We start from the raw sequence: 22,657 nt of genomic DNA on the forward strand, positions 1-22,657 counted from the left end.
ACTATGGTGTAGCAGCAATGCGTGAAGGAGGGGCAGAAGTACTATAGTAATATCAGTAATGAATCCAGTGCTGAGATTGGTGGCTATGTAGGTGATGGAGATGGTGGTGGTGACGGTAATGCTGCCGATGCAGAATCTGATGGGGGTGATGGGATTGCCTTGGGCTTCATAATCACAGTGGTGATGACTCTGACAGACTTGAGAGTGATGGACATAGTGGTGAGTGTCTTGGTGACAATGATGATGAAAGTGAAAGCTGATGCCTCCTTCTTTTCAGGGACTCTTCAAAATTTATCCTCTCCCAGAAGATCCAGCCATCCCCTTGCCCCCGAGGCAGTTCCACCAGCTGGCTTCCCAGGGGCCCCAGGAATGCCTGGTCCGTGTCTACATTATCCGAGCGTTTGGCCTGCAGCCCAAGGATCCCAATGGGAAGGTAACATCCCTGGAGCGCTCACCTCCCCTAGAGTAAATGGCAGGCTGGGGTATTAAGAGGCTGCAGAATTTGGATATAATCTTTGCCCCAGGGAGTTCACAGTAAGTGGGAGGCCAGACAAACATGTAGAAAATTGAGATGTTACAGTGTTGGAGTTCTTTCAAGGGCAAGTGCTCCAGGAGGTCAGAAAAGGCCAGAGGTAGCACACAACTTTGGGATAATGAGGAAGACTTCCTAGAAGGAATAGAGTTCTTAAGGACTGATGAAGTTTTAATAGGCTAGGAGGGAGAAGAAAACCATATTTTAGGAGTTAAAAACATTGGGAAAGGTTTGGGAGCAAACTGCTTGCATAGGCTTAGCACAAGGATAAGTCATAAGGACAAGGGACATTGATGGTATTGTGGGAATTTCAAGGGTGGGATGGGAAGGCAAGAAGGAGGGACGGAACACGATGGGCAACTCTACTGGCCTGGCTATGGTGGAGCTTGGGGTATAAGGAAAAATAAATAATCTTGGTCCTGTCTTTATATAAAATCTTGATGTTTTGTTCATCATGGACTGTGGGTATTGATTTTAATTTTTAAAATATCACATTAAAATGTTTATCTTGATTACTAAACTTTTTTGTCCTTCCCTTAAATTTTATGCCTGAGTCGCCCTGACTTACTCTAATCCTGACTGTTGAATAAAGGAGTGGGACTGAGGGAGAGCCAGAGTCTGGAGCTGCAGGGAAGTGGGGACAGGGGCTGCGTGTGGCTGGGAAGAGAGAGAAAGAGGAAGAGATGAGGCAGAGTGAGGGGCGGTGGGGCTCAGAGGGGCGAGCTAGGGTCTTCCCTTGTCCGCTTGGACAGCTGCAGGCCTAGCCTGTGTCCTAGGTTGCGGGAGGGCCCTCGTGCCCCGTCCCTGCAGCCCTGCTCTTCAAGGTGAGAAAAGCTCCATTGCTCTGCTGGGAGATCACAGGGCGGGATGGAGCGGTCCCAGTCCAGACACCATCCACAGCCTCCGAGATGTGGTTGTGGTCAAGTTCCTACGTGCCTAGATTGACCTGAGCACTCTGGCCCTGGCTGCTTCTGAGGCTAGTTGAGGGAATGCTGCTGCTTGTAGGAGGCTGGGTTGGGCTGAAAACATCTGGCCATTTCTCTCCCTTTCTATCGGCTGAAGCAGAGGTCACAGACAGGACCCCAGCCTGGCCCAGTCACACATGTCACACAAACTGGTGTGTTTCTGAGGGTATGAGCCTGGCCCCCACCCACCCTTTCCTAAGGGGGCAGTGGACTGGGAGTGTGGAGGACTTGGGCACCCCATTTCCACTACTGGAGCAGAGGCTCGAAGCACGTGTTGGGGTGGTGTGCCTGATGGGGCTGCTGGCCTGGCAAATGGCAGCTGCTTCTTGTTTTTTGCAGGTATATTATTTTATTTATGTGATGTTAATGAACCTTTAGTCTATAGTAATAGAAATTAGTTACAAACTGGAATCAAGATAGATGGGAAAAACATTAACAACCTCAGATATGCAGATGATACCATTCTAATCACAGAAAGTGAACAGGAATTAAAGAACCTCTTGATGAGGGTGAAAGAGGAGAGTGAAAGAGCTGCCTTAAGACTAAATATTAAAAAAATGAAGACTGTGGCATCTGGCCCCAATACTGTAGAATAGGTGGAAGTGGTGACAGATTTCCTTTTCTTGGGCTCCAAAATCACTGCGGACAGTGACTGCAGCCGTGAAATCAGAAGACAGTTGCTTCTTGGCAGGAAAGCAACGACAAACCCAGACAGTGTGTTGAAAAGCAGATGTTACTCTGCTGACAATGGTCTATATGGTCACAGCTATGGTTTTCTCAGTGGTCACATATGGATTGTGAGAGCTGGACAGTAAAGAAGGCAGGATGCCAAAGAATTGATGCCTTTGAACTGTGTGGTGCTGGAGAAGACTCTTGAGAGTCGTTTGGACAGCAGGGAGGTCCAACCAGTCAATCTTAAGGGAGATAAACCCTGAATATTCAATGGAAGGACTGATGCTGAAGCTGAAGCTTCAGTATTTTGGTCATCTGATGCAAACAGACGACTCATTGGAAAAGTCCCTGATGCTGGGAAAGACTGAGGGCAGAAGCAGAGAGGGCATCAGAGGATGAGATGGCTGGATGGCGTCTCTGATGCAGTGAACATGAACTTGGGCAAACTCTGGGAGGCGGTGAGGGACAGGGAGGCCTGGCGTGCTGCAGTCCATGGGGTCACAAGGAGTTGGAAACGACTGGGTGACTGAACAGCAGCAACAAAAGAGAAACTAGAATGGTGGTTGCTTATGGGGTAAAAGGTGGTGGGTGGAGGAATGAGGAAACTTTCTGGGGTGACTGAAATGTTCTGTGTTTTGAATCATGTGTTGGTTTGTTGGTTACACAGATACATACACACACATATATATGCTCTAAATATACCATATGTATATCAACTATGAAATATTATTTCACTAATGCATATGTATGTATACTATGCATATACATAATATATATGTATATGTTACAATGTATATGTATATATACTAATGTGTATATAATATGAATATATATACTACATAAGGGCTTCCCTGGTGGCTCAGATGGTAAAGAGTACTATATATACATTAGTCAAAACTCTTCCAACTATATGTTAAGATTGACACACATTATTGATATAACTATTACTGTAATTTTAAAAACGAGGGGACAATGCTTAGGGTAAGGGCATGGACTTCGTTTCACTCTCTGGGGCTGGATGTGGTTGGCAGCTCACCGGCCGGAGCATGGAGGCTGGGCAGAGAACCAAAAGGTGAATGAGAGTGCAGCAGAGCTGGGAGTGAGGGAGGGATTTCATAGCTATCCCGAGTACAAACCTTGAGGGACAGGCAAAGCTGTTTAGGGAATTCTCTCTGTTGGAGGCAGTGAGAAGACTCTGGTCATCCCCTTCAAGAAAACTTAAAGAGCTCTGTTACTCTTGGCTTTCAGAGTAGAGTGGCGTTCTTTTGAAAGTGTCACCATACTGAGGCTAGGCATCAGAGGACTCAGATTCCTAAGGGTTTCAGGGGATTCCAACTCTCTTGTTTAACCCCCAGGTGTGGTGGGCCCCCTGACCCCTTTGAGAGCAGAGCAGTGAAGGAGCCTCAGAGACGTGTTGGGAAGTTGATTTCACTGAAGTGTCTCTTCTCTTCCTGCAGTGTGATCCTTACATCAAGATCTCCATAGGGAAGAAGTCAGTGAGTGACCAGGACAACTACATCCCTTGTACTCTCGAGCCTGTATTTGGAAAGTAAGTTGGAGTGGCTTGGGGCTTGGGGTGGAGGTGCCAGTCTGGAATAACCCACAGCCCAGTGGGAGAGATGTGGCTGCCGCTGGGAAGTCCCTGTCTCCTGGAGCAAAGCTTTGTTCTCTAAATCTTGCATGTTTGTGGGGGTGTAACCTCAGCTAGCTCTTCCTTAAATCCTTGCAGAAGCTCCTAGTTAAACAGTTACCTCAAAGATCAGAAATCTAAATGGAAAGCCAGAGCATGCATTTGCTCCTTATTTTCTTTTTCTTAGATCAACTTTTACTTTGGAATAATTTTAGATTTACAGGAAAATTGCAAAGATAGTACAGCTTTTGTATACCCATCACTCAATTTCCCTTACCATTAACATCTTACCTAACATGTATCAAAATTAAGAAATCGATATTACTGTATTACTATTAACTAAAAGATTTTGCCAATTTCCCCATGAATGTCCTTTTACTGTTTTAGGATCTAGATCAGGATTCTTATTGCATTTAGTAATTATTTTCTTTTATTGTTCCTTGTTCGTTTGTGGCAGATAGTAGAAGGACGTGAACTCAAGGGAGTGAAATACTTCCTAAAGTCTCAGAACAAGGAAGGGAGAAGCAGTGCTCATTGCAGGGACTAGCTCCCAGGCATCCTGACCTGCTTGCTGTTTGGATGTGAGCTTATTTAAGTCAAGGGGCTTCCCGGGTGGCTCAGCAGTAAAGAACCCACCTGCCAATTCAGGAGATGGGTTTGATCCCTGGGTCGGGAAGATCCCCTGGAGAAGGAAATGGCAACCTACTCCAGGATTCTTGCCTGGGAAGTCCTGGGTATAGAAGAGAGAATCTTGAGAGAGGTTGGCAGCTATTTCTCTAGCACCTGTTGGAGAAGGCATGGACTGATATTGTCAAGCAGCACACTGGATTCATGAACCAGTGTCATGCCTTTTTTGGAGGGAAACAGCCCTGGCCAATGATGAGTCACCGCCTAGCTGGAACTGGAGGGAAGGGCTTCGGGGAGGATGGCAGGTGTGAGAGAGGAACCCTGTTTGGTGTGTGTGGCTGGCATGGGGCCCCCGGCTGAGGGGACCACACCAGGCCCAGGGCAAGGCGGGAACGTGAGTGTAGAACATGCCTCTCCCTCGCCGTTTGCCATCTGCCCCCAGATCATGATCACCTGCTCTGTCTATGGTTCAAGCCTCCCCAAGTCCACAGCAGAAGCTCTGTGTTTCTATCACCCATGTGTTGACCAGCCCTAGGCATGGGACATTATCAAAGACAACTCTAATTTTGTCTACCAGTTTCCCATAAACATCTGTTCTGTGGGGTGATCTTCCTCACTCCCTGAGTAGAAACCATGGCAGACAGGCCACTTTCCTGCTCGGGTTCAGACAATCCACTTTGCTGGAAACCCACAGTCTCAAGTTGGTAACCAAAACGCACATTCGTGTGTTGTCAGAAGGGCATGAGATGGCCGGAGGGTCCCCCCTGGGCAGGGGTGTGCAGAGGGGAGGAGGGGCTTGGTCCAGTTGCCTCCCCCTCTAGCTGCCCCCGCCATTCTTGCAGGGCCAGGACTGGGGAGCATGTGGGAGAGGAGGGGCCCATCTCAAGTGCAAACTTTGCTCATCTGACGCCCTTTGGGTGGCGGATGTTTGCCTTCCTATGGGTGCTTTCCAGAGCCCTCCTGCCCCCACCAGGCCCTCCTAACACAGCTCCTGGGATGTAGCAGGTACTGTGTCCCTTTAGCTGGCATCTCCCTCTCGTCCACCCACCCATTCTCAGATGCATCGCCCCACAGCCGCTCACTGTTAGAGCCCCACATCCCATGGGGCGGGCTTCAGGGAGCCCCCTACCCTGCTGCTCTGTGCCCAGCCAGGACAGGCACACAGCTCCTCCCAAACATACCGCACCTCCTCTCTGCCACTCGCTGCTTGCCCTTCGTCAAGCACAACTTGGGTGCCAGCCTGTGTCTCCCTCCTGAAGGGAACTCATTTCAGAGGAGAAGGGACAGCACTTCCACACTTGACCTCCATGGGAGGTGGGTCTCTCAGAGCACAGCAGGGGCTCTCTCCAAAGAAATCTCTGCACAAGTCCTCTTTCCATCCCACTCTAGAAGTGGTGGAGAAGCCCCAGGAGTCCTGAAAGTGGATCCCGGGCCACGCCCTTGGTAAATTCCAGAGCTCTGGCACCTCGCTCTGGAGTTTCACATCGTGTCTCTAGGTGTCCTGGTGGAAACTTCATTAAAATTTTATTTATTTATGTGGCTGCATCATGATCTTCCTTGCATCATGCAGGATCTTTCCTTGAGGCATGCGTACTCTCTAGTTATGGTGTGTGGGCTTTAGGAGTTGGAGCACATGGGCTTAGTTGCTCCACCACATGTGGGATCTTAGTTCCCTAACCAGGGATGGAAGTCGAGTCCTCTGAATTTCAAGGTGGATTCTTAACCACTGAACACCAGTTAAGTCCCTGGAAACTTCATTTTTAACCTTGTGAATGAACCCAGTTCATTCGTGCATTCTGTGATCCATCAGGCAGGCATCTGCTGATTATTTGGGAAAACCACACACACACACACACACACACACACACTCTCTGAGACAAGCCCCGCATCGGGAGTGCTGTGGGTGGTGTGCTCTAAGAGTGGTGGACGGTCTGAGGAGGATGGACTGTAGGCCAGTCCTGCAAGACGAGGAGGCCAAGGATGGCCTTCCAGCCTGTGCTCCAGCCTGGCCACTCCCCTGAGGTCCTGCTGTGTTCGATAACCTCTGGGAGCTGGTGTTGTCATGACGACCCCCCTCCTTCCTCGCAGGATGTTCGAGCTGACCTGCACTCTGCCTCTGGAGAAGGACCTGAAGGTCACCCTCTATGACTATGACCTCCTCTCCAAGGATGAAAAGATTGGGGAGACAGTCATTGACCTGGAGAACAGGCTGCTGTCCAAGTTCGGGGCCCGCTGTGGACTCCCCCAGACCTACTGCATGTAAGTACACAGTGCTGGCTGCTTCTCTGACTGTGGGCTGAGCACTGACTGTGTGCCAGCCTGATGCTAGCCTGACACAGACACTTTCTCAGTCAGTCAGCCTGGTCTCATCCCCACTCCATAGATATGGACATTGAGGCCCAGGTTTGTAAGTGGTGGGGTTGGGATTTGAAGCTGCTTATCTGACTCTAAGAACCCAACTCTTCATCATCTCATTACAATTCTCCTGAAGGCACTGTTGAGGGCCTGGGGAGGGGGCAGAGAAGGGAGGCAAACTGTGGGATGGGTCACAGAGCCTGGCTGGGCCCTACAGTCCTCACTCACTTCCTGCCAACTTGGGTCTTGTCTGGGTCTGATTCTCTAAACCTGGAAATTGGAAACCTTTCAGTTCCAATCCCATGCATGTGTAAAGGAGTCCTTTTGTCTCTGGGCCTCAGTCTCTCTGTGTGTGAAATGGGCTCCCCAGTCATGATGAACAATCACATAGGGTGCCCATGGTCAAAGAGAAGGGCGGTTGATGCCATGTTTGTGGGCACATAGGCCACCGCACGCCCCTCTGCCCCGTCAGTGTCCTGGAGCGTCTCATCTCTGTATTTTGCTTGGGCCTCAGCTCTGGACCCAACCAGTGGAGGGATCAGCTCCGCCCCTCCCAGCTCCTCCACCTGTTCTGCCAGCAGCGCCGAGTCAAGGCCCCGGTGTACCGGACAGACCGTGTGGTGTTTCAGGATAAAGAATACACCATCGAAGAAATAGGTGAGCTCTCCCTCCAATGCCCTCTCTCTTATGGGTCCTCTCCTGTCGTAAAGGGGCTTGGACATAACCACCGCACAAGACCCACACCCGCCCAGTGTGGTCTGGGGTCTCTCCAGGGCAGCACAGATGGAGTAAACTTGCCCTTGGTGTTCCTGGGACCAGTACTTACCTGGAACACCATTGTGAAGATTAGAGGTCAAAGTTGAGGCCAGGGTTGGGGGGGGTTCATCAGAGTTCAGCCTATGGCCAGGTTGGGGCCTGTCTGAGGGGAAGATGAGGGGGTAGTCTGAAGCCAGGGTCAGGGTCATGGTTGGGATTGGGCTGCTTCTGGCTTTGGGTGGTCAGACTGGTCAGAGATTGGGTACAGCTGAGAAAACCACTGAGAAGGTTTTCTACTTGAATCACGCTAGCATGCCGATTTGACCTTGACGGTACCTTCCAAGCCCCTAGTCACAGCTCTTGCACCTGATACATCCAAAGGGTGGTGGGAAGCCCTGTAGCCCTCGTCTTGCCTGATGCTTTGGGTCTGTCTAATGCTCATGCCTAGGGTGCCGCCTTGTGCTTCCTGCATGTCTGAGATGCTCACAGGCCTGCACGGCCCACCCGGAGCAACTCAGACTCCCCAGAGGTGTTTACAGGCCCAGCTGGCCCCTCGCCTCCTGCTGCTTTCGGCGATGTTTGATGTCAGAGCTGGTGCTGAGGTTGTAAAAGGGGAATGAGGCTTTGGCTCCCCCATCCCTAACCCACCCCTCATCTGTTTCTCTGGTTCTCCGAGGTCATGGCTGAGTCAGGCTCCTTTCCATTAGGCCCTAACCCCACCCCCGTTCTCTTTTCCTGTAGAACTCGCATCTGTTTTAGGGGTGGTCTCATTTCCTTCTGCTAGTCTGTGAGCAGCTTAAGCACAGGGACCAGGGCTCATGGTCATAAATTCATAGGAAAAGAAAGCCAGAAAGCCAGAGTTCTGCCTGTTTTTGCAGATGAGGCTGTTCAGACCGAGTGGTTAACAACCTGCCCAAAGTCACCCAGCCCTTTAGAGGCGGAACCAGGTTCCTGGCCCAGTGCTCCTCCTGCAATGCTCTGCTGCTTCCTTAGTGGCACCTATTAAAGTGGGTAGGGCAGGTTTGATGGATGAACGTGTATATGTGTGTGTACGGTGTTAGAATCTGTGCCGAGTGCACACCCGAGTGCACATACCTATGTGTGTACATGTGTATAGACACATGTGGACCCTCCTACTCCCAGTCAGGTCTTTGTCATGGGAGCTCCAAGTTCATGTTGCTGGCTGATCAGCCGGACTTCTCAGGGTTAGAAACACCCCATCCCCAGTACCAGTGCGTGACCCACCCCCTGATAGGTAGAGCTACACCTGGAAGCATGCCGGGGAGGGGGAATATTCACATCCAGTTATGCACCTTTCCTAATGAGGGTGTGATCTCAGCCACCCCGCTGGCCAGTTGTGTGACTGCCTGGTGCTTCACATCTGTCACCTGTGAAATGCGACTGATAATAGCACTTACCTGTTAGGGTTACTTGGGGATCAAACCTTTAGTATCTATGAAGAGCAGTGCCTGGCTCTTGATTTAAATGTGTTCTCTGTTATTGCTATTATCTTAGCTACTGCTACTAATCAAAGAGATTGCCTGACCAGAGAATAGTACGGAGAGCACTTAGACGCTTTATCTGGCAGAAGAGCTCGTAGAGCCTCAGAGCTGAGAGCAGCCTGGAAGGGGCTTCCTGGAAGTGGTGGGCTTTGGAGGGTGGGGAGAATTTATAAGAGCTTATGGAAGATGCTTGGAAGAGGTGATGGCAATGGGGAATCTGGATTTTAAGCCCAGAGCCTATGGACAGTGAGATTCCTGTTACAGAGAGTGAGACGTGAGTGAGACGTATCTGGGCTTGGGGTGAGGCTGTGGGGTTAGTGGCTTCCCAAGGCCCCTAGGCACCCCTGCCATGTCCTGCTCACTCAGTCCTGGCGGTATTTTTCATCTTTTTCCTGGGGTAGAGGCTGGCAGGGTTCCGAACCCACACCTGGGCCCAGTGGAGGAGCGTCTGGCCTTGCACGTCCTCCAGCAGCAGGGCCTGATCCCTGAGCACGTGGAGTCCCGGCCTCTCTACAGCCCCCTGCAGCCGGACATCGAGCAGGTAGGACCTCCACCCTCAGCCCCAGAGCCCCTGACCCTCAGCTACCCCGCCCCAAGGACAGCATGGATACCCCAGAAGCACCAGTGGAGACCTCAGGATCTGGCTAACCCCTCCTTGCCATGTGTTTCTGATCTGAGTAGTTACCTCTGACCACTGTTGGCTTATGAGAGAGCCCCCTTGAACCTGGCCTTCCCGGGCTACCTGCAAGCCTTGGGGCCTGGGCAATGAGCTGCCTCCTCCACCCCCATGTAGGCTGAACCTCTGACTGCCCATGAGTCATTCTGAAGCCTTAGTGTTTCAGCCTGGCCTCAGGGTGTCCTACCCTACCATCAATCAGCGACACCCCAGAAGGCCAGCCCTGTGCTGGGCTTGTAGGGAGTTCAGACAGGTCGACCCTATGGCAGAGAGGCAGAGCAGCCATCAGGAAGGTCAGGGGAGTCCTCCCAGGCAGAGGGAGGGTGAGTGGAGGGACAGCAGACCTGGGATGGCACAGGAAGGCTTCCTGGAGGGAGTGAGCTCAAGGCTGGGGTTTGGAGGAGGAAGAGGAGGGAAGGGGTTACAGGCAGAGATGGGGTGATGCAGCCACGAAGGTGCCTTTGTGCACAGCAGAGAACATCCTCCCTGCTCTTTGGAGCCGAGTTGTCCTTCCCTTGGTGGCATGGCTACCAGCTCCCCAGAGTGGCACTGCAGGTGTTGAAATGTCAGCTCTTTCGTGCTCACGTGGACAGAAGTTAGGTCAGTCCCTTCTCCTCCTCCTGTAAGATGGGGCCAGAGGTAACAGCTGCTCGCAAAGAGGGCACGAGCTGAAGGGTGGCAGGTAGAATGGTTTCCTGTCTGGAAACCCTCTGAGCCCCTATGACCAACCCACACTCTCTGACCCTCTACAACCGTGTCCACCATCCCAAGGCTGGAGAGCCCCCTACTCTTTCCCGCCTGGCAGAGTGAGATCCAGCAAACATCACCATCCCTGGGGAGCTGCCCTGACCCTGACCCTGACCCCTGACCCCCAGGCACTCCCCAAGTCCCTGGCCAGTGGGGTGGTGGGCTCAACCCTGCTGGATGCTGAGCCTCACCATGCAGGCCTGAGTCTCCTCTGTCCGGTGCTTCAAGTATCCAGTGCAGAGCAGGCGGTTGGGAGATGTTGGTTGAGTGAAAAGGGTGGCAAGAGACCAGGGTCATGTCTCCTCTCCCAGGGGAAGCTGCAGATGTGGGTCGACCTGTTTCCAAAGGCCCTGGGGCGGCCGGGACCTCCCTTCAACATCACCCCACGGAGAGCCAGAAGGTGACTGATGCGGCCTGGGCTCAGGGCTGAGCAGGGTGGGGGCTGGTTGCTGTGGATGGGACCAGGAGGTGGTTCTTGGGACGGGCTTTTTGCCACTCTTGTGTGAGCCTGGCCAAGTGTCCAACCAGGCAAGCAGCAGTCTTGGGTGAGCAGACTTCTTGGCTTCTTGGTCAAGGACCACCCACCCTTCGTGGGAATCGTGTGGATTTGAGTCATTTTCTCTGCAGGTTTTTCCTGCGTTGTATTATCTGGAACACCAAGGATGTGATCCTGGATGACCTCAGCATCACCGGGGAGAAGATGAGCGACATTTACGTGAAAGGGTAGGAGGTCACCCTTCTTTCTACCCATCCCAGGTCCAGGGTGTCGCCTCTGCTCCCACAAGGGTGGTGATCAGTCGGGATCAGTGATCATCAGTCGGTGATCAGTTGGCGCTCTGGTGTGGGGATGGGGGAGAACAGGAAAGCAAGGACGGTCTTATGGGAGTCGTCTCTGCCTCTGGGGAGTTGACCTCCACCAGATGTCTTCTTCCATGCGAATATTTGGGATGAACTTATAAGGTTTGAGGATGCTGCTCAAGAGAGAAATTAGAATATTGTGAAATTTATGGCACATTTGGTATACTGTGGAAATTTCTCGGGGTTTATTTTTTCTCTCTCATTTACCAAGTTCAATGACCTTCTTAATTCCTTGAGTTGAGGATATCATATTGTGGTAGAAACCTTAATTAGCTACGTTCTCTCAAATGTGTATTTCTAGTTGGATGGTTGGCTTTGAAGAACACAAGCAAAAGACAGATGTACATTATCGGTCCCTGGGAGGGGAAGGCAACTTTAACTGGAGGTTCGTTTTCCCTTTTGACTACCTTCCGGCTGAGCAAGTCTGCACCGTCTCCAAGAAGGTGAGTGCCATCCCTGCCCCAGCGGCGCTGGTCCCAGGGCTGCCAGCTGTCAGCCTGATCACAGTACCCATTACAGCTGTGTTACTGTGGCGTTCTCAGCCTGTCCCACTGTTGCTGGAACCACATCTGCCGTCACGGCCTGACAACCACCGCTGTCCCATCACGGCCACCACCGTGTCCTCCATGCCCACTCCTCCTTCCTCTTCTGCCACCACTGCCATCGTTAGCATCGCTGCCACCCCACCTCCACCCCACCCTGCAAGGCCCCCACTATATGTAGTTACGTTCAAATCCTAACCATTCAAGTAGGGAAGGCCTTGGTGTCAGAGTCGGGAGGGCATTGTAGGGAAACTCAGCAAGGTCATCAGAGGGCATGGTGGGGGGTACCCCCTAGGGAGGCTGGCCCCAGAGGGCTGGGCTGGCCTGAGGTCAGCTTGTTAGCCAAGTTTCCACGGCTTCCTCCTTTCTCCCATTTCCATGCCTGGCGCCTGGGCTGCTGTCCAGGCTGGTCTCTCTCAGGCCTGGGGAGGTCCGCCCGGCGCATCAGCTGGGGTCAAGGGGCTGCTCCGGAGCTCTCAGCTCTTTGTAGGTCTGCATCTCCTAGTTTAGGCCTCATCTGGGCCATTAACTCTTTCCTCCTGAGGCAGGTGGTTCCTATGCAGGTGGTAGCCCTGAGCCAGCCCTGAGGAAGCAGCCCCCAGAGCATAATGAGGAGGATGCCACGGGCAGTGGCTACCCGGAGGTGGTGGGCATCTCCACTGGAGCCTCTAGCCATGCCTCCCACCTAGCATCTGTTTCGCCTGGAGGTGCTCGCCTGCTTGATTGACCGGGTGAATGCCCATCTGGGCTTGAGATTCTGAGGGTCCCACTTCCTTCCTGAGGTGGTGCATGGCTTCTTCTTATCAGAGGCAAACTTCTGTGACTCCTCTTTGTGTCCTGAGCGGCTGTGTGGCTTCAGGAAGGGAAATATGTAGTGTACCTCAGCTGCCGTGACCCCTTCCCAACCCAACACACAGCGCTGCACTTCAGACAAACCCGAATGTTCTGGTGAACATTCTGAAACCATCAAGCAAAAGTAATAAGGGCTAACTAAGGCTAAATGAATTCTTTCACCCGGGGATTGCTGCCTGGTGCCTACTGGAAAGCAGACAGTGGTGAGCCCTGGATGCTATACGGTCAAGGAGAGCCTAGCCTGTTTGTAGGTCTCATCTTGTTTGCCTGTGCTCAGCGTATTTGTCTATCGAAAGACGTTTTCCTAACACAGCAAATGCTGCGTCTGCTGGGGGCGAGCTCCAAGTCACACAAACAGCGCCTGCCCTTTCTGTGGACAGAGAGGATGGGGAATGGGGGCCTCCCGCGGGCCACTGCCCATGCTCACCAAGCCCTCCGCGGGGCAAGCTGTGGCTGGGGAACCGAGGCTGCGGGATGCTGATCGGCCTGCTCACATGGGAGGCCAGACCACCTCAGTTGTGACAGGTGGGGATGGGGGCAAGGAGTTGCAGGAAGCAGAGGCTTCTGCTTTTTCCGCAAAGTAGGAAAAGAGAGAATCTCCTGGTGTTGTGGCAGGTGACTGAGATGAATGAAAGAGGCTGGAAGCGGCTATTACACTGAGCGAGGGAGAGAAAGGGAAGAGAGAGACCTACTAGATGGTACCCAGCAGTTCTGAGAGCCAGTGGGGGTTGCTAATAAAGAGTTTGAGGTGGCTCCGAACCAGCAACAATGGTCTTTCATTTCTGCCCTTTAGTCACGAGCAGGGAAGGAGGGAGTCTGAGTCACGGTGGAGCTCCAGAGGAAGAGAGGGGCTGAGGGAAGGGACCGGTTGGCCCGATGCCCTGCAGGCCGGGTTGGTCTTGAGAGAATAAGGCCAAGAGGGATGCTAAGTGGGGAGGAGGAAGGGCGGTCTGGGGAGGCCCACGGCGGGTGGGGAAGGCTGAGGGACTCCCACCTGTGTGGTGCCAGGCTCTGGAGAGGGCAGCTGGAGTGAGGGGTGGCAGAGGTCAGAAGAGGAGATTGGAAACAGTCAAGGGGTTCTGCAGTCAACCAGGAGAGGGAGGGAGGAACTGGTTTGACCCGAGAGGGCCAGCGGGTCCCTCTGGGAGAAAAGACCCTGGGAGGCAGGGGGAGACATGCCCGCAGTGGGGCCCCAATTAGCTGGTCTGGGATAGGGGACTGAGTCTGCTGGGGGGTTAGTGCAGGGGCACCGCACAGCCTCTGGGTGTCCTGGTCCTGCCGCAGAGCCAGCCCTCTGCTGAGGGGTTCAGGGCCTCTGGCAGGCAGGCCCTCCAGGGACCCCATTAACCAGACGAGACTGTCATAAAGTACAAGGTCTCCTTTCATCCGGCGGCTTTGAACCACCGCTGGTTGCCCTGGCCGGCTCCCCACCTGGAGCCCAGCACACCCACCGGGGCCTGCCTGTGCGTCAGGCACCCACCCTGCAAATAAACAGCTAGTAAAAGGGCCCAGACTGGGAGCATAATGAGTGCCTGGGACCTGGGGGGCCATTCCCCAGGCTGGAGCCCCAGCCCAGCTGCTCCCACCAGGGGCCGTTTGAACCTCTGGCTCATTACTGAGCCCATAAACCGGGCCGGCCAGAGGCATGGGGGAGGCTGGCGGCCTGTGCAGGCGGGCCTGTGGAGCTGGCCATAAAAGCCCCGCCAGAGGAGGGAGGCACCTGCAGGAGGGCTGGGGCCCGGAGCGGGGGAGGCACCAGATGGGGGCCGGGGGCGAGGGGCCAGGTGGGGACCTGAGCCCCTTCCCCAACCCGCCAGCAGTCCAGGCTGCAACCGGCTGCTTCGCAAGGTGATGGTTCCTCTGGGGGCGCTGGGGCGGGAGCTCTGTGGGGTCCGTGCGATCTGGAGTGGCCACCAAGGCTAGGTATAGGGCACCCGGGCCCAGACAAACCCTGGGTGGTCAGCAGTGCTCCCCGACTCCTGTGGAGTCTGTGCCCCTGAGACTGGGTCCCGACCCCTGCTGTGACCTGGCACCCACCATCAGCAGGATGTGGTCAGAATGATTCCTCTCCTTGCTACCCACTCGGGTAAAGCTACAGAGGACAGAGAAGAGGTGTGAGCAGGAAGGCCCCAGGGACAGTCCTTTGGGTTGAGTGTAACTGGCCCAGAGATGGATCCAGGCCTCAGCGAGCCCAGGGCCCACGCTCAGCTGCTTCCCGAGGCCTCCATGGAAAGAACGCCCAGACGATGCTAGGCCAGGCTGATTGGTCTGAGGGAGGGGGAGGCGGGGGAGCAATGGGCTGGTAACCTTCCTAGCACTGAGGGCTTTTGATCTGCCCTGGGGTAAGCTCTTGGAGATGAAGGTGGGCTCCTCAGTGCCAGTTCCTTGCAACAATGTGTTGGGGGGAGCCCTCCATGTTCCCAGCCAGCCCACCCTGTTCCTAAGATCACACTGGTAGAACATGATTAAGAGGTGAGAGTGGAACCCCGGAACCTGACTGCCTGGGTTGGAATCCAGCTTACCACTCACTCCCTAACTGGGTGACTTGGATAAATTACTTGCTGTGATTTCCTCAGCTGTAAGGATAGTATCTCTCTCATAGGTCATTGAAAGGATAAATTACTTTATAGTGGAAAAGGGCTGGTGAATAAGAAAAGCAATATTAATGTTTTTATTAGCTGTCAGAGCCTAGGCAAATTCTTTACTTCTCCAAGCCTTTGTTTCGTCATCTGTAAGACAGGAATGAAACCTTGACTCATGGAATTGTGAGCATTAAAGGAACTACCTTATATCAAGTGAACACTGCCCTCTGGGGTCTCAGCAGTCTTCTTGCCAGGACCTGGCTCTGGCAAGTCTCTCAGGGATGTCCCCCTACACTGCCTCCTCCAGGCAGTCCTCCAGGCGGGAAGGGACCACTGCCCTTCTCTAATCCTGTTCCCCTGCTTCCTTCTCTGCTTCTCCTCTGGGCCAGGATGCTTTCTGGAGGCTGGACAAGACAGAGAGCAAGATCCCCGCACGAGTGGTATTCCAGATCTGGGACAATGACAAGTTCTCCTTTGATGACTTTCTGGGTGAGCACCATTTCCAGTCTACCATTCTGCCTATCAGCGTGTCCCAGAGTCCCTGCTGTGCATGTGTGTCTCGGGCCTTTCGGCAGGGCTGGCAGGAGGATCACGGAGCTCACAGTCACTGGTCCCTGGTGCTGAGTGAGGCTGGTGACACAGGGAGGCGCCACGGGGATCGGAGTGGCCAGCAGGGTGGCCTGGCAGCAGAGGTGGCATTGAACGGTGGGCTATGGTGGATGGTGGGACCCCAGGAAGGAAGAGAGGGGAGCGCCGGGTGAAGACAGTGTGGGCAGGGGCTGGCTGTCACTAGCTGTCTGGCCTCTGGAAGGTTGTGGTGCATCCGTACAATGGGATGTTATTCAGCCACGAGAGACGTGAAATCCTGACTCATGGTACACCATGTGTGAGCCTTGAAAACATACCAAGTGAAAGAAGTCAGACACAAAAGGACAAATATTGTACGACTCCTTAATAGGAAACGCCCACAATACGTAATCCACAGAGACAGAAAGTGGTCACCAGGGGCTGGGAAGAGAGGTGGGTACGATGTGTCTTTTAGGGATGATGAAAATATTCTGAAATTAGATAGTGGTCGCACAACTCTGGGAATATACTAGAAGCCACTGAGTTGTACACTTTAAAATGGTTACAATGGTGCATTTTATTATGTGAATTTCACCTCAGTAAAATAGCGAGCCTGTGAAAAAGGCCTTCTAGGAGGTCAGGAGTCCTGGGTTCCAGTTCCACTTTGCCACCTAGGAGCAGGGCAGGCTTGGATGAATCACTGGAGCCCTCCTTGAGTAGCTCGTGACTGCAGGATTAGCCGAGCTCTTGGCCCTCCCCCCACCCCACCCCCACCACAGAGGACATTCTGAGGAGCAGCCCCAGCAGGAATAGGGAAGAGGGCTTCCAGCCCGTCAGGCTGCTCTTCACCCCATGTCCCCCCACACCCAGCCTGGTTCCCTGCACCTGGAGGACTGAGAACTGCTCCATGGCATCACTGTGAAAGATTCAGGGTGTTAGCATCACAGTACCAAGTTGGACTTTTGGTCTTTTACTTATTACATAATTTCTGTAGCCACATCAGAAACTGGAGATAAGCAATGCCTCCCTTCTCTGTTTTATTATAATCTCACTACCCAGAGATAACCTCCGCTAATACTTTGGGGTATATTATTTCCTATACAAGCAAATATGTGTTATATGCATATTTTTCCAAAAATTTTTTAGAAAAATTATCTATTATTTATTTTATTTTTTGGCTGCACTGCATGGGCTTTCTCTAGTTGTGGGGAGTGGGGGCTTCTCTTTGCAGTGGCTTCTCTTGTTGCCGAGCACTCCTGTAGGATGCACGGGCTTCAATAGTTGTGACCCAGGCAGCTTACTTAGTTGCTCTGCTGCAAGTGGGGTCTACGTGGACCAGGGATCAAACCTGTGTCCTCTGCATTGGCAGGTGGATTCTTAACCTCTGGACCACCAGGGAAGCCCTATACGTGTATTTTATACATATATATACACATTTATGTATGGCATAGAGATAGCAAAATGGGTTTATGGTACACAAACTATTTTATCTTGATTTTGTGGGAAACAATACATTAAGAATGTTCTACTGTCAGGAGCTATCCATCTCCGTTTGCATCTGCATCATGGTACTTAATGTCCACCCGATGGCCCGTTGCACAGATGGACCCTCTCCTGTCTCACTAATCCCGCCTCGGTGCCCTCTCAGCTCATTTCCAAGCTTTCCTGTAGGAGTGACAGCCTAGGCTTACATCTTTGGACCATTTGTGCATATCTTCCCTAAATTTTAAGAAGCAGATTTTTAGTCTTAGAGTGGTTTCTGAAACGTTTTGTTCTATTGCCCTCTAGATAGATTTTACATTTTTATATTATCATCTGTTCTCTGTTTGCCCAAGGGCACTATTTTCCTTAAACTTTTGCTACAAGTATTATCTTTTTTTAAAAAAAATTGCCAATAGGACACCTCATTTTTATCTTTCTTTGCATTTCTTCTTTATTTGTAAGGTAGAACTTTAAAAACATTTTTACTATCTATATTGTTGCTGTTACTTTCTTTTTCATGGTTTTGGGATGTTCCTTTTTTATTATTGATTTTCAGAGCTTTTTATATAGTAAGAACACATTACAAATAATTTCACCATTTCAATTGCTTTTTAATTTTTTATAGAACCTCTTTTGCTTGCAGACTAAATTTTTCTTTAGTATCCATCTATCATTACTGCCTTTATGAGATGAGGCTTTAGAAAACCATTTTTTTCCTCATTTTATTTTTTAATTAATTTATTTATTTTAATTGGAGGCTAATTACTTTACAGTATTGTGGTGGTTTTTGCCATACATTGACATGAATCAGCTGTGGATGAACATAGAAAACCAGTTTTAATAAGACAAACAAAAACTGCATTCTATTGGATGAAAAAATGGTGTTCAATATAAAATTAAACAGGATCATTTTGTGTTTTTAAAAATAAAGCCACTAAAACTGCTACTTTTTAACTCCACAGATTTCTTTTAACTTGATGTTTGTATCTATTGTGAAAGGAGGACCACAATAAGCTGGTTATTAGTTAATTTTTTTTTCTTGTGAAGAGAAATTTTAAGACCTACTGTTTTAGCAGCTTACAACATTATTAAGACATTTCTTTTTCCCTCTTCATAATGTATTTTCTAATTACATATTTTACTTCTCTTGAATATTTATTGATTTTATTTTAAAAGTAATAGTTAAGATGTAGAAATTTTGCCATCAAGAAATAATCCTGTGTTTCCTTATAGTCTTTATATTTAACTTTATGTAGGTATACTATCTATGTGTGTATATATAGTTTACTTTATATAGATATACTATATATATATACTATACTATATATATGTTATATATATATAAACCTTATGTAGATATACTATATATGTGTATATATGCTATATATAGTATATATGTAGATATATATGATATATGTGGGCTTCCTTGGTGACTCAGATGGTAAAGAATCTGCCTGCAATGCAGGAGACCTGGGTCTGATACTTGAATCAGGAAGATCCCCTGGAGAAGGGAATGGCAACTCACTCCGGTATTCTTGCCTAGAGAATTCTATGGCCAGAGCAGCCTGGTAGGTACAGTCCATGGGGTCGCAGAGTCAGACACAAGTGAGCAACTAACACACACATATATGTAGATATATGTATAGAATATACACACTATATATAGTATATATGGTTTATGTAGCTACATGGTTTATGTAGATATCCTATATATAGTTTAATATATATAATATATTAATATAATTTATATATAGATTTAATGTAATATTTAATATATTAAACTATATGTATGATTTAATGTCCTGATTTTTACTTAATGTTATATTGAGACCATATTTAAAATGAGAAACAAACATTCATCTGTAATTGAGGGATGGAGGGATATGTAGATGGGTACATAGATTAGTGCTGATACAGAGTTGAACAACTATTGGATGGAATAATAACGTGATTAATGGAGATCTAGTGCTCAGCAAATGTTAGCTATCGAGGGATATAGATAGTTAAATCAAAGCAGATAGATGCATGGAAGGGTAAATGGAGGAACGGAAAGAAGAAAACTACAAAAATAGATGCAGTCACTGAATACTTGCAGTAACTGAGCATTCCACGCTGAAAAATAGTCTAATGTTCTTTGTGTGGTATTCAAAAATTTCTTGAATTTGGCCTCAGAAAATGTTTTTTAGATTTATCTTTCTCACTTAATCCCTTCAGTAACCTGTGCTCCAATCCCACTGATTTCATCATGTTGTTGGAATTGGATTATTTGAAACCACATGAAATTACTATACTTCATTTTCATTGATTTTTATACATCAAAGATAATTGAATATCAGAATTTTCATGTGGCTTAACCCAAGAGATGGATCTATTCTGGGAGAAGAGGGATAAAATAGATGAGCAGATGGAGCAGTATGGAAAGATAGCTGTGTGGCTAACTAGGCGGGCAGATGAGCGAACTACAATGAGATAACACTTGTACCTATACAAAAGCAAGAACAAAAACAAAAAATGGGAAATAACAAGTGATGGAGAGGATGTGGAGAAATCAGAACACTCGTATATTGGTGGCATGAATGTAAAATGGTGCAGCTGCTTGGAAAAAGGTTGAGCAGTTCCTCAAAAAGCTAAATATATGACCTAGCAGTTTTACTCCTGGTTACGTACCCAAAAGGACTGAAAACTGGGGCTGACACTTGCACACCAGTGTCCGTAGCAACATTATTCACAGGAATCAAAAGGTGGAAACAACTCAAGTGTCTGTCAGTAGATGGATGGACAAACAAAATGTGGTATGTACACACCATGGAATGTTACTCAACCACAAAAGTAATGAAGTACTGATGCATGCTGCAACATGGGTGAGTCTGGACGACTAACTATGCCAAGTGAAATAAGCCAGATACAAAAGGAAAAACTTTCATGATCCCACTGATATGAGCCATCTACAGTAGACTTTTTCATAGAGACAGAAAGTAAGATGTTATAGGAAAACCCAAATGAACCTTTCGGACAACCCAATCGATTAGAAGTTAGCAGGGCTGAGGTGAGGGGAAGTGGGAGTTATTACTAAATGGTTATAGAGTTGCTATTTGGGGGGATGAAAAAGTTTTAGAAATAGGTAGTAGGAGTGGTTGCGGCATGTTGTGAATGTAATTAATGCCACTGAAGTATACATTTGAAAATGGTTAAAATAACAATTTTATCATATATATATATATATATATATATATATATATATATATATATATATATAAAACTGCTCTAAAAACAGCTTAAAAATTGATGGATGATGGTTGTAGGCAATGGGTGAAGGAGTGGATTTGAATAGTAAGTATAGTATAGTATACTAAGATACTATACTATATAGTAAGTTAGTACACTATATATATATATACACTGTCTGGTAAGTTAGTATACTAAGATACTGTATATATTTATATATATACTATAGTATACTATACTATACAGTGTAGTATACTAAATAAGTATAGTAAGATGAATAATTGAGCAGTTGGGAAGCCCTGTTAAGGGTGAATCAATAAGGCAGACTGGTGGGCATATGGATGCGTGAACAGATGGGTGGGAAGCTGAACAGATGGAGTGAGAGGTGATGGATGGAGAGTGGAGTCTGAGCCACAGGGTGGCCCTAGGCTGGCAGTGACTGAGAGAGCTGGCTAAAGCACCCTTCTTTGCCACAGGCTCTCTGCAGCTGGACCTCAACCGCATGCCCAAGCCCGCCAAGACGGCCGAGAAGTGCTCCGTGGACCAGCTGGAAGACACTCTCCACCCAGAGCGGTTCGTGTCTCTTTTTGAACAGAAGACAGTGAAGGGCTGGTGGCCCTGTGTGGCAGATGAGGGTGAGAAGAAGATCCTGGCGGTGAGTAAGCTCCTTCTGGCCGGTGACTTCTCCATAGAAATCACAGGCACAGGAGTGTTCCTCTCCCTATCTCCTGCACTCCCGGTCTGTTTTCCAAGACCTGTCCCTCTCCCTTGCCACTTTCCAGCCTTCCCCTCCTTGAGGGTTGTATCCCAGTGAAGCCTGTTTAAATCAAAGGGGCCTTAATCTCTGTGGATCCTTTTTAGTTTATACCCTGCTCTGTGGCCTTCACAGTGATTGTGTCCTGGGTCCCCCTTTGGCTAGACTTCTGGAAGAGGACAGGCATCAGGTCCCATTTAAGCAGGACCCTACCAGGGAGCATCCTTGAGGGGCTATTCCCTCCGCCCAGAGATTGTAACAGTCTGTCCAGGGGTGTGACTGGGGACCATGAGGAATTGTCCTGCCTCTGCAGGGGAAGTAAATGACAGTTTATTATTGTCCCTCAGTATCCACGGGGCTTGGTTCCAGGAGCCCCATGGACATCAAAATCCACAGATGCTCAAGTCTCATAGTTGGCCCTCCATGGTTGGTGGAATCTGTGGATTGAAACCTGCAAATGAGGGCCGACTGTATATTTATTGAAATAATGCATGTTTAGGTGGATCTGCATGGTTAAAACCTATGTGGTTCAAGGATCAGTTGTACCTGGAAACAGCAAGCAGCCAGCCAACCCCTCAAGTGGCCCTTGAAATAAAATATCCATGTTGTGTAACAAATTATAACAATTAATAAGAAACACTAATGTCTCAAAAGAAAAGTGAGTGCAGTGCATGCATAGATAATACACAAAGAAGTAGAGTGGCCATTAAAATTTAAGAAAGTTCATTTCCCCTAGTAATTACATAAAGGAGTATTTTAAAATGTGAAAACATCTTTAATGTATTATAGTAGAATGTTTTAAAAACAGAAATGCTCATTGCTAGCAAGGATGCGGAGAGACTCCCCCCTCATTTACTTTTGCCTGGCAGGCTAATGATTTTACATTTGGGGAAACAATTTAGTAATATATAACCTGAAACTTAGCAATATTTATTCCCTTTGAAATTTTTTATCCCACTTCTAAAATCTTTCCTAAAGAAATAACCTCATTAAATTGAAACTTTATGATTCTAGGGTGTTTGTTGCAGCATTTTTTATAACAACAAAGAGTTGGAAACAACCTAAATGACCAAAATAACTAGTTTACTAAATAAATTATGGTCAACCATTGTATAGAATGTTTTATAGCATTAAAAGCAAACTTTAAAGAGTATATAATTATATAATAATAAAATATATTATTTTAAGTGAAAGAAACAAGCTATAGAACTAAATATACACAGTATGGTATTTCATATACTTGCAGAGAAAAATAAGTGTGATGAATAAAATATTAGGAGTGCTTATCTTTACATAGAAAAAATATGAGTGACAGTATCCTTTCTTTATATGT

The 22,657-nt window shown here is 48.9% G+C and overlaps 1 protein-coding gene across 21 annotated transcripts in view; it reads left to right on the plus strand.

Annotated features, from left to right (window-relative positions):
• Positions 1–22,657, plus strand: part of DYSF (dysferlin) — a 220,588-nt gene that overhangs the window by 192,216 nt on the left and 5,715 nt on the right. For all 21 annotated transcript variants that reach the window (XM_043918350.1, XM_043918348.1, XM_043918352.1 and 18 more), the window contains 10 exons: positions 278–433; positions 3,627–3,718; positions 6,515–6,685; positions 7,296–7,438; positions 9,441–9,580; positions 10,774–10,862; positions 11,090–11,185; positions 11,622–11,763; positions 15,686–15,785; positions 21,047–21,225. In XM_043918350.1, the coding sequence (XP_043774285.1) occupies positions 278–433; positions 3,627–3,718; positions 6,515–6,685; positions 7,296–7,438; positions 9,441–9,580; positions 10,774–10,862; positions 11,090–11,185; positions 11,622–11,763; positions 15,686–15,785; positions 21,047–21,225 (1,308 nt within the window). The remainder of the gene's footprint in view (positions 1–277; positions 434–3,626; positions 3,719–6,514; positions 6,686–7,295; positions 7,439–9,440; positions 9,581–10,773; positions 10,863–11,089; positions 11,186–11,621; positions 11,764–15,685; positions 15,786–21,046; positions 21,226–22,657) is intronic.

This window comes from Cervus elaphus, chromosome 11 (genome assembly GCF_910594005.1).
Source record: "Cervus elaphus chromosome 11, mCerEla1.1, whole genome shotgun sequence".
NCBI lineage: Eukaryota > Metazoa > Chordata > Mammalia > Artiodactyla > Cervidae > Cervus > Cervus elaphus.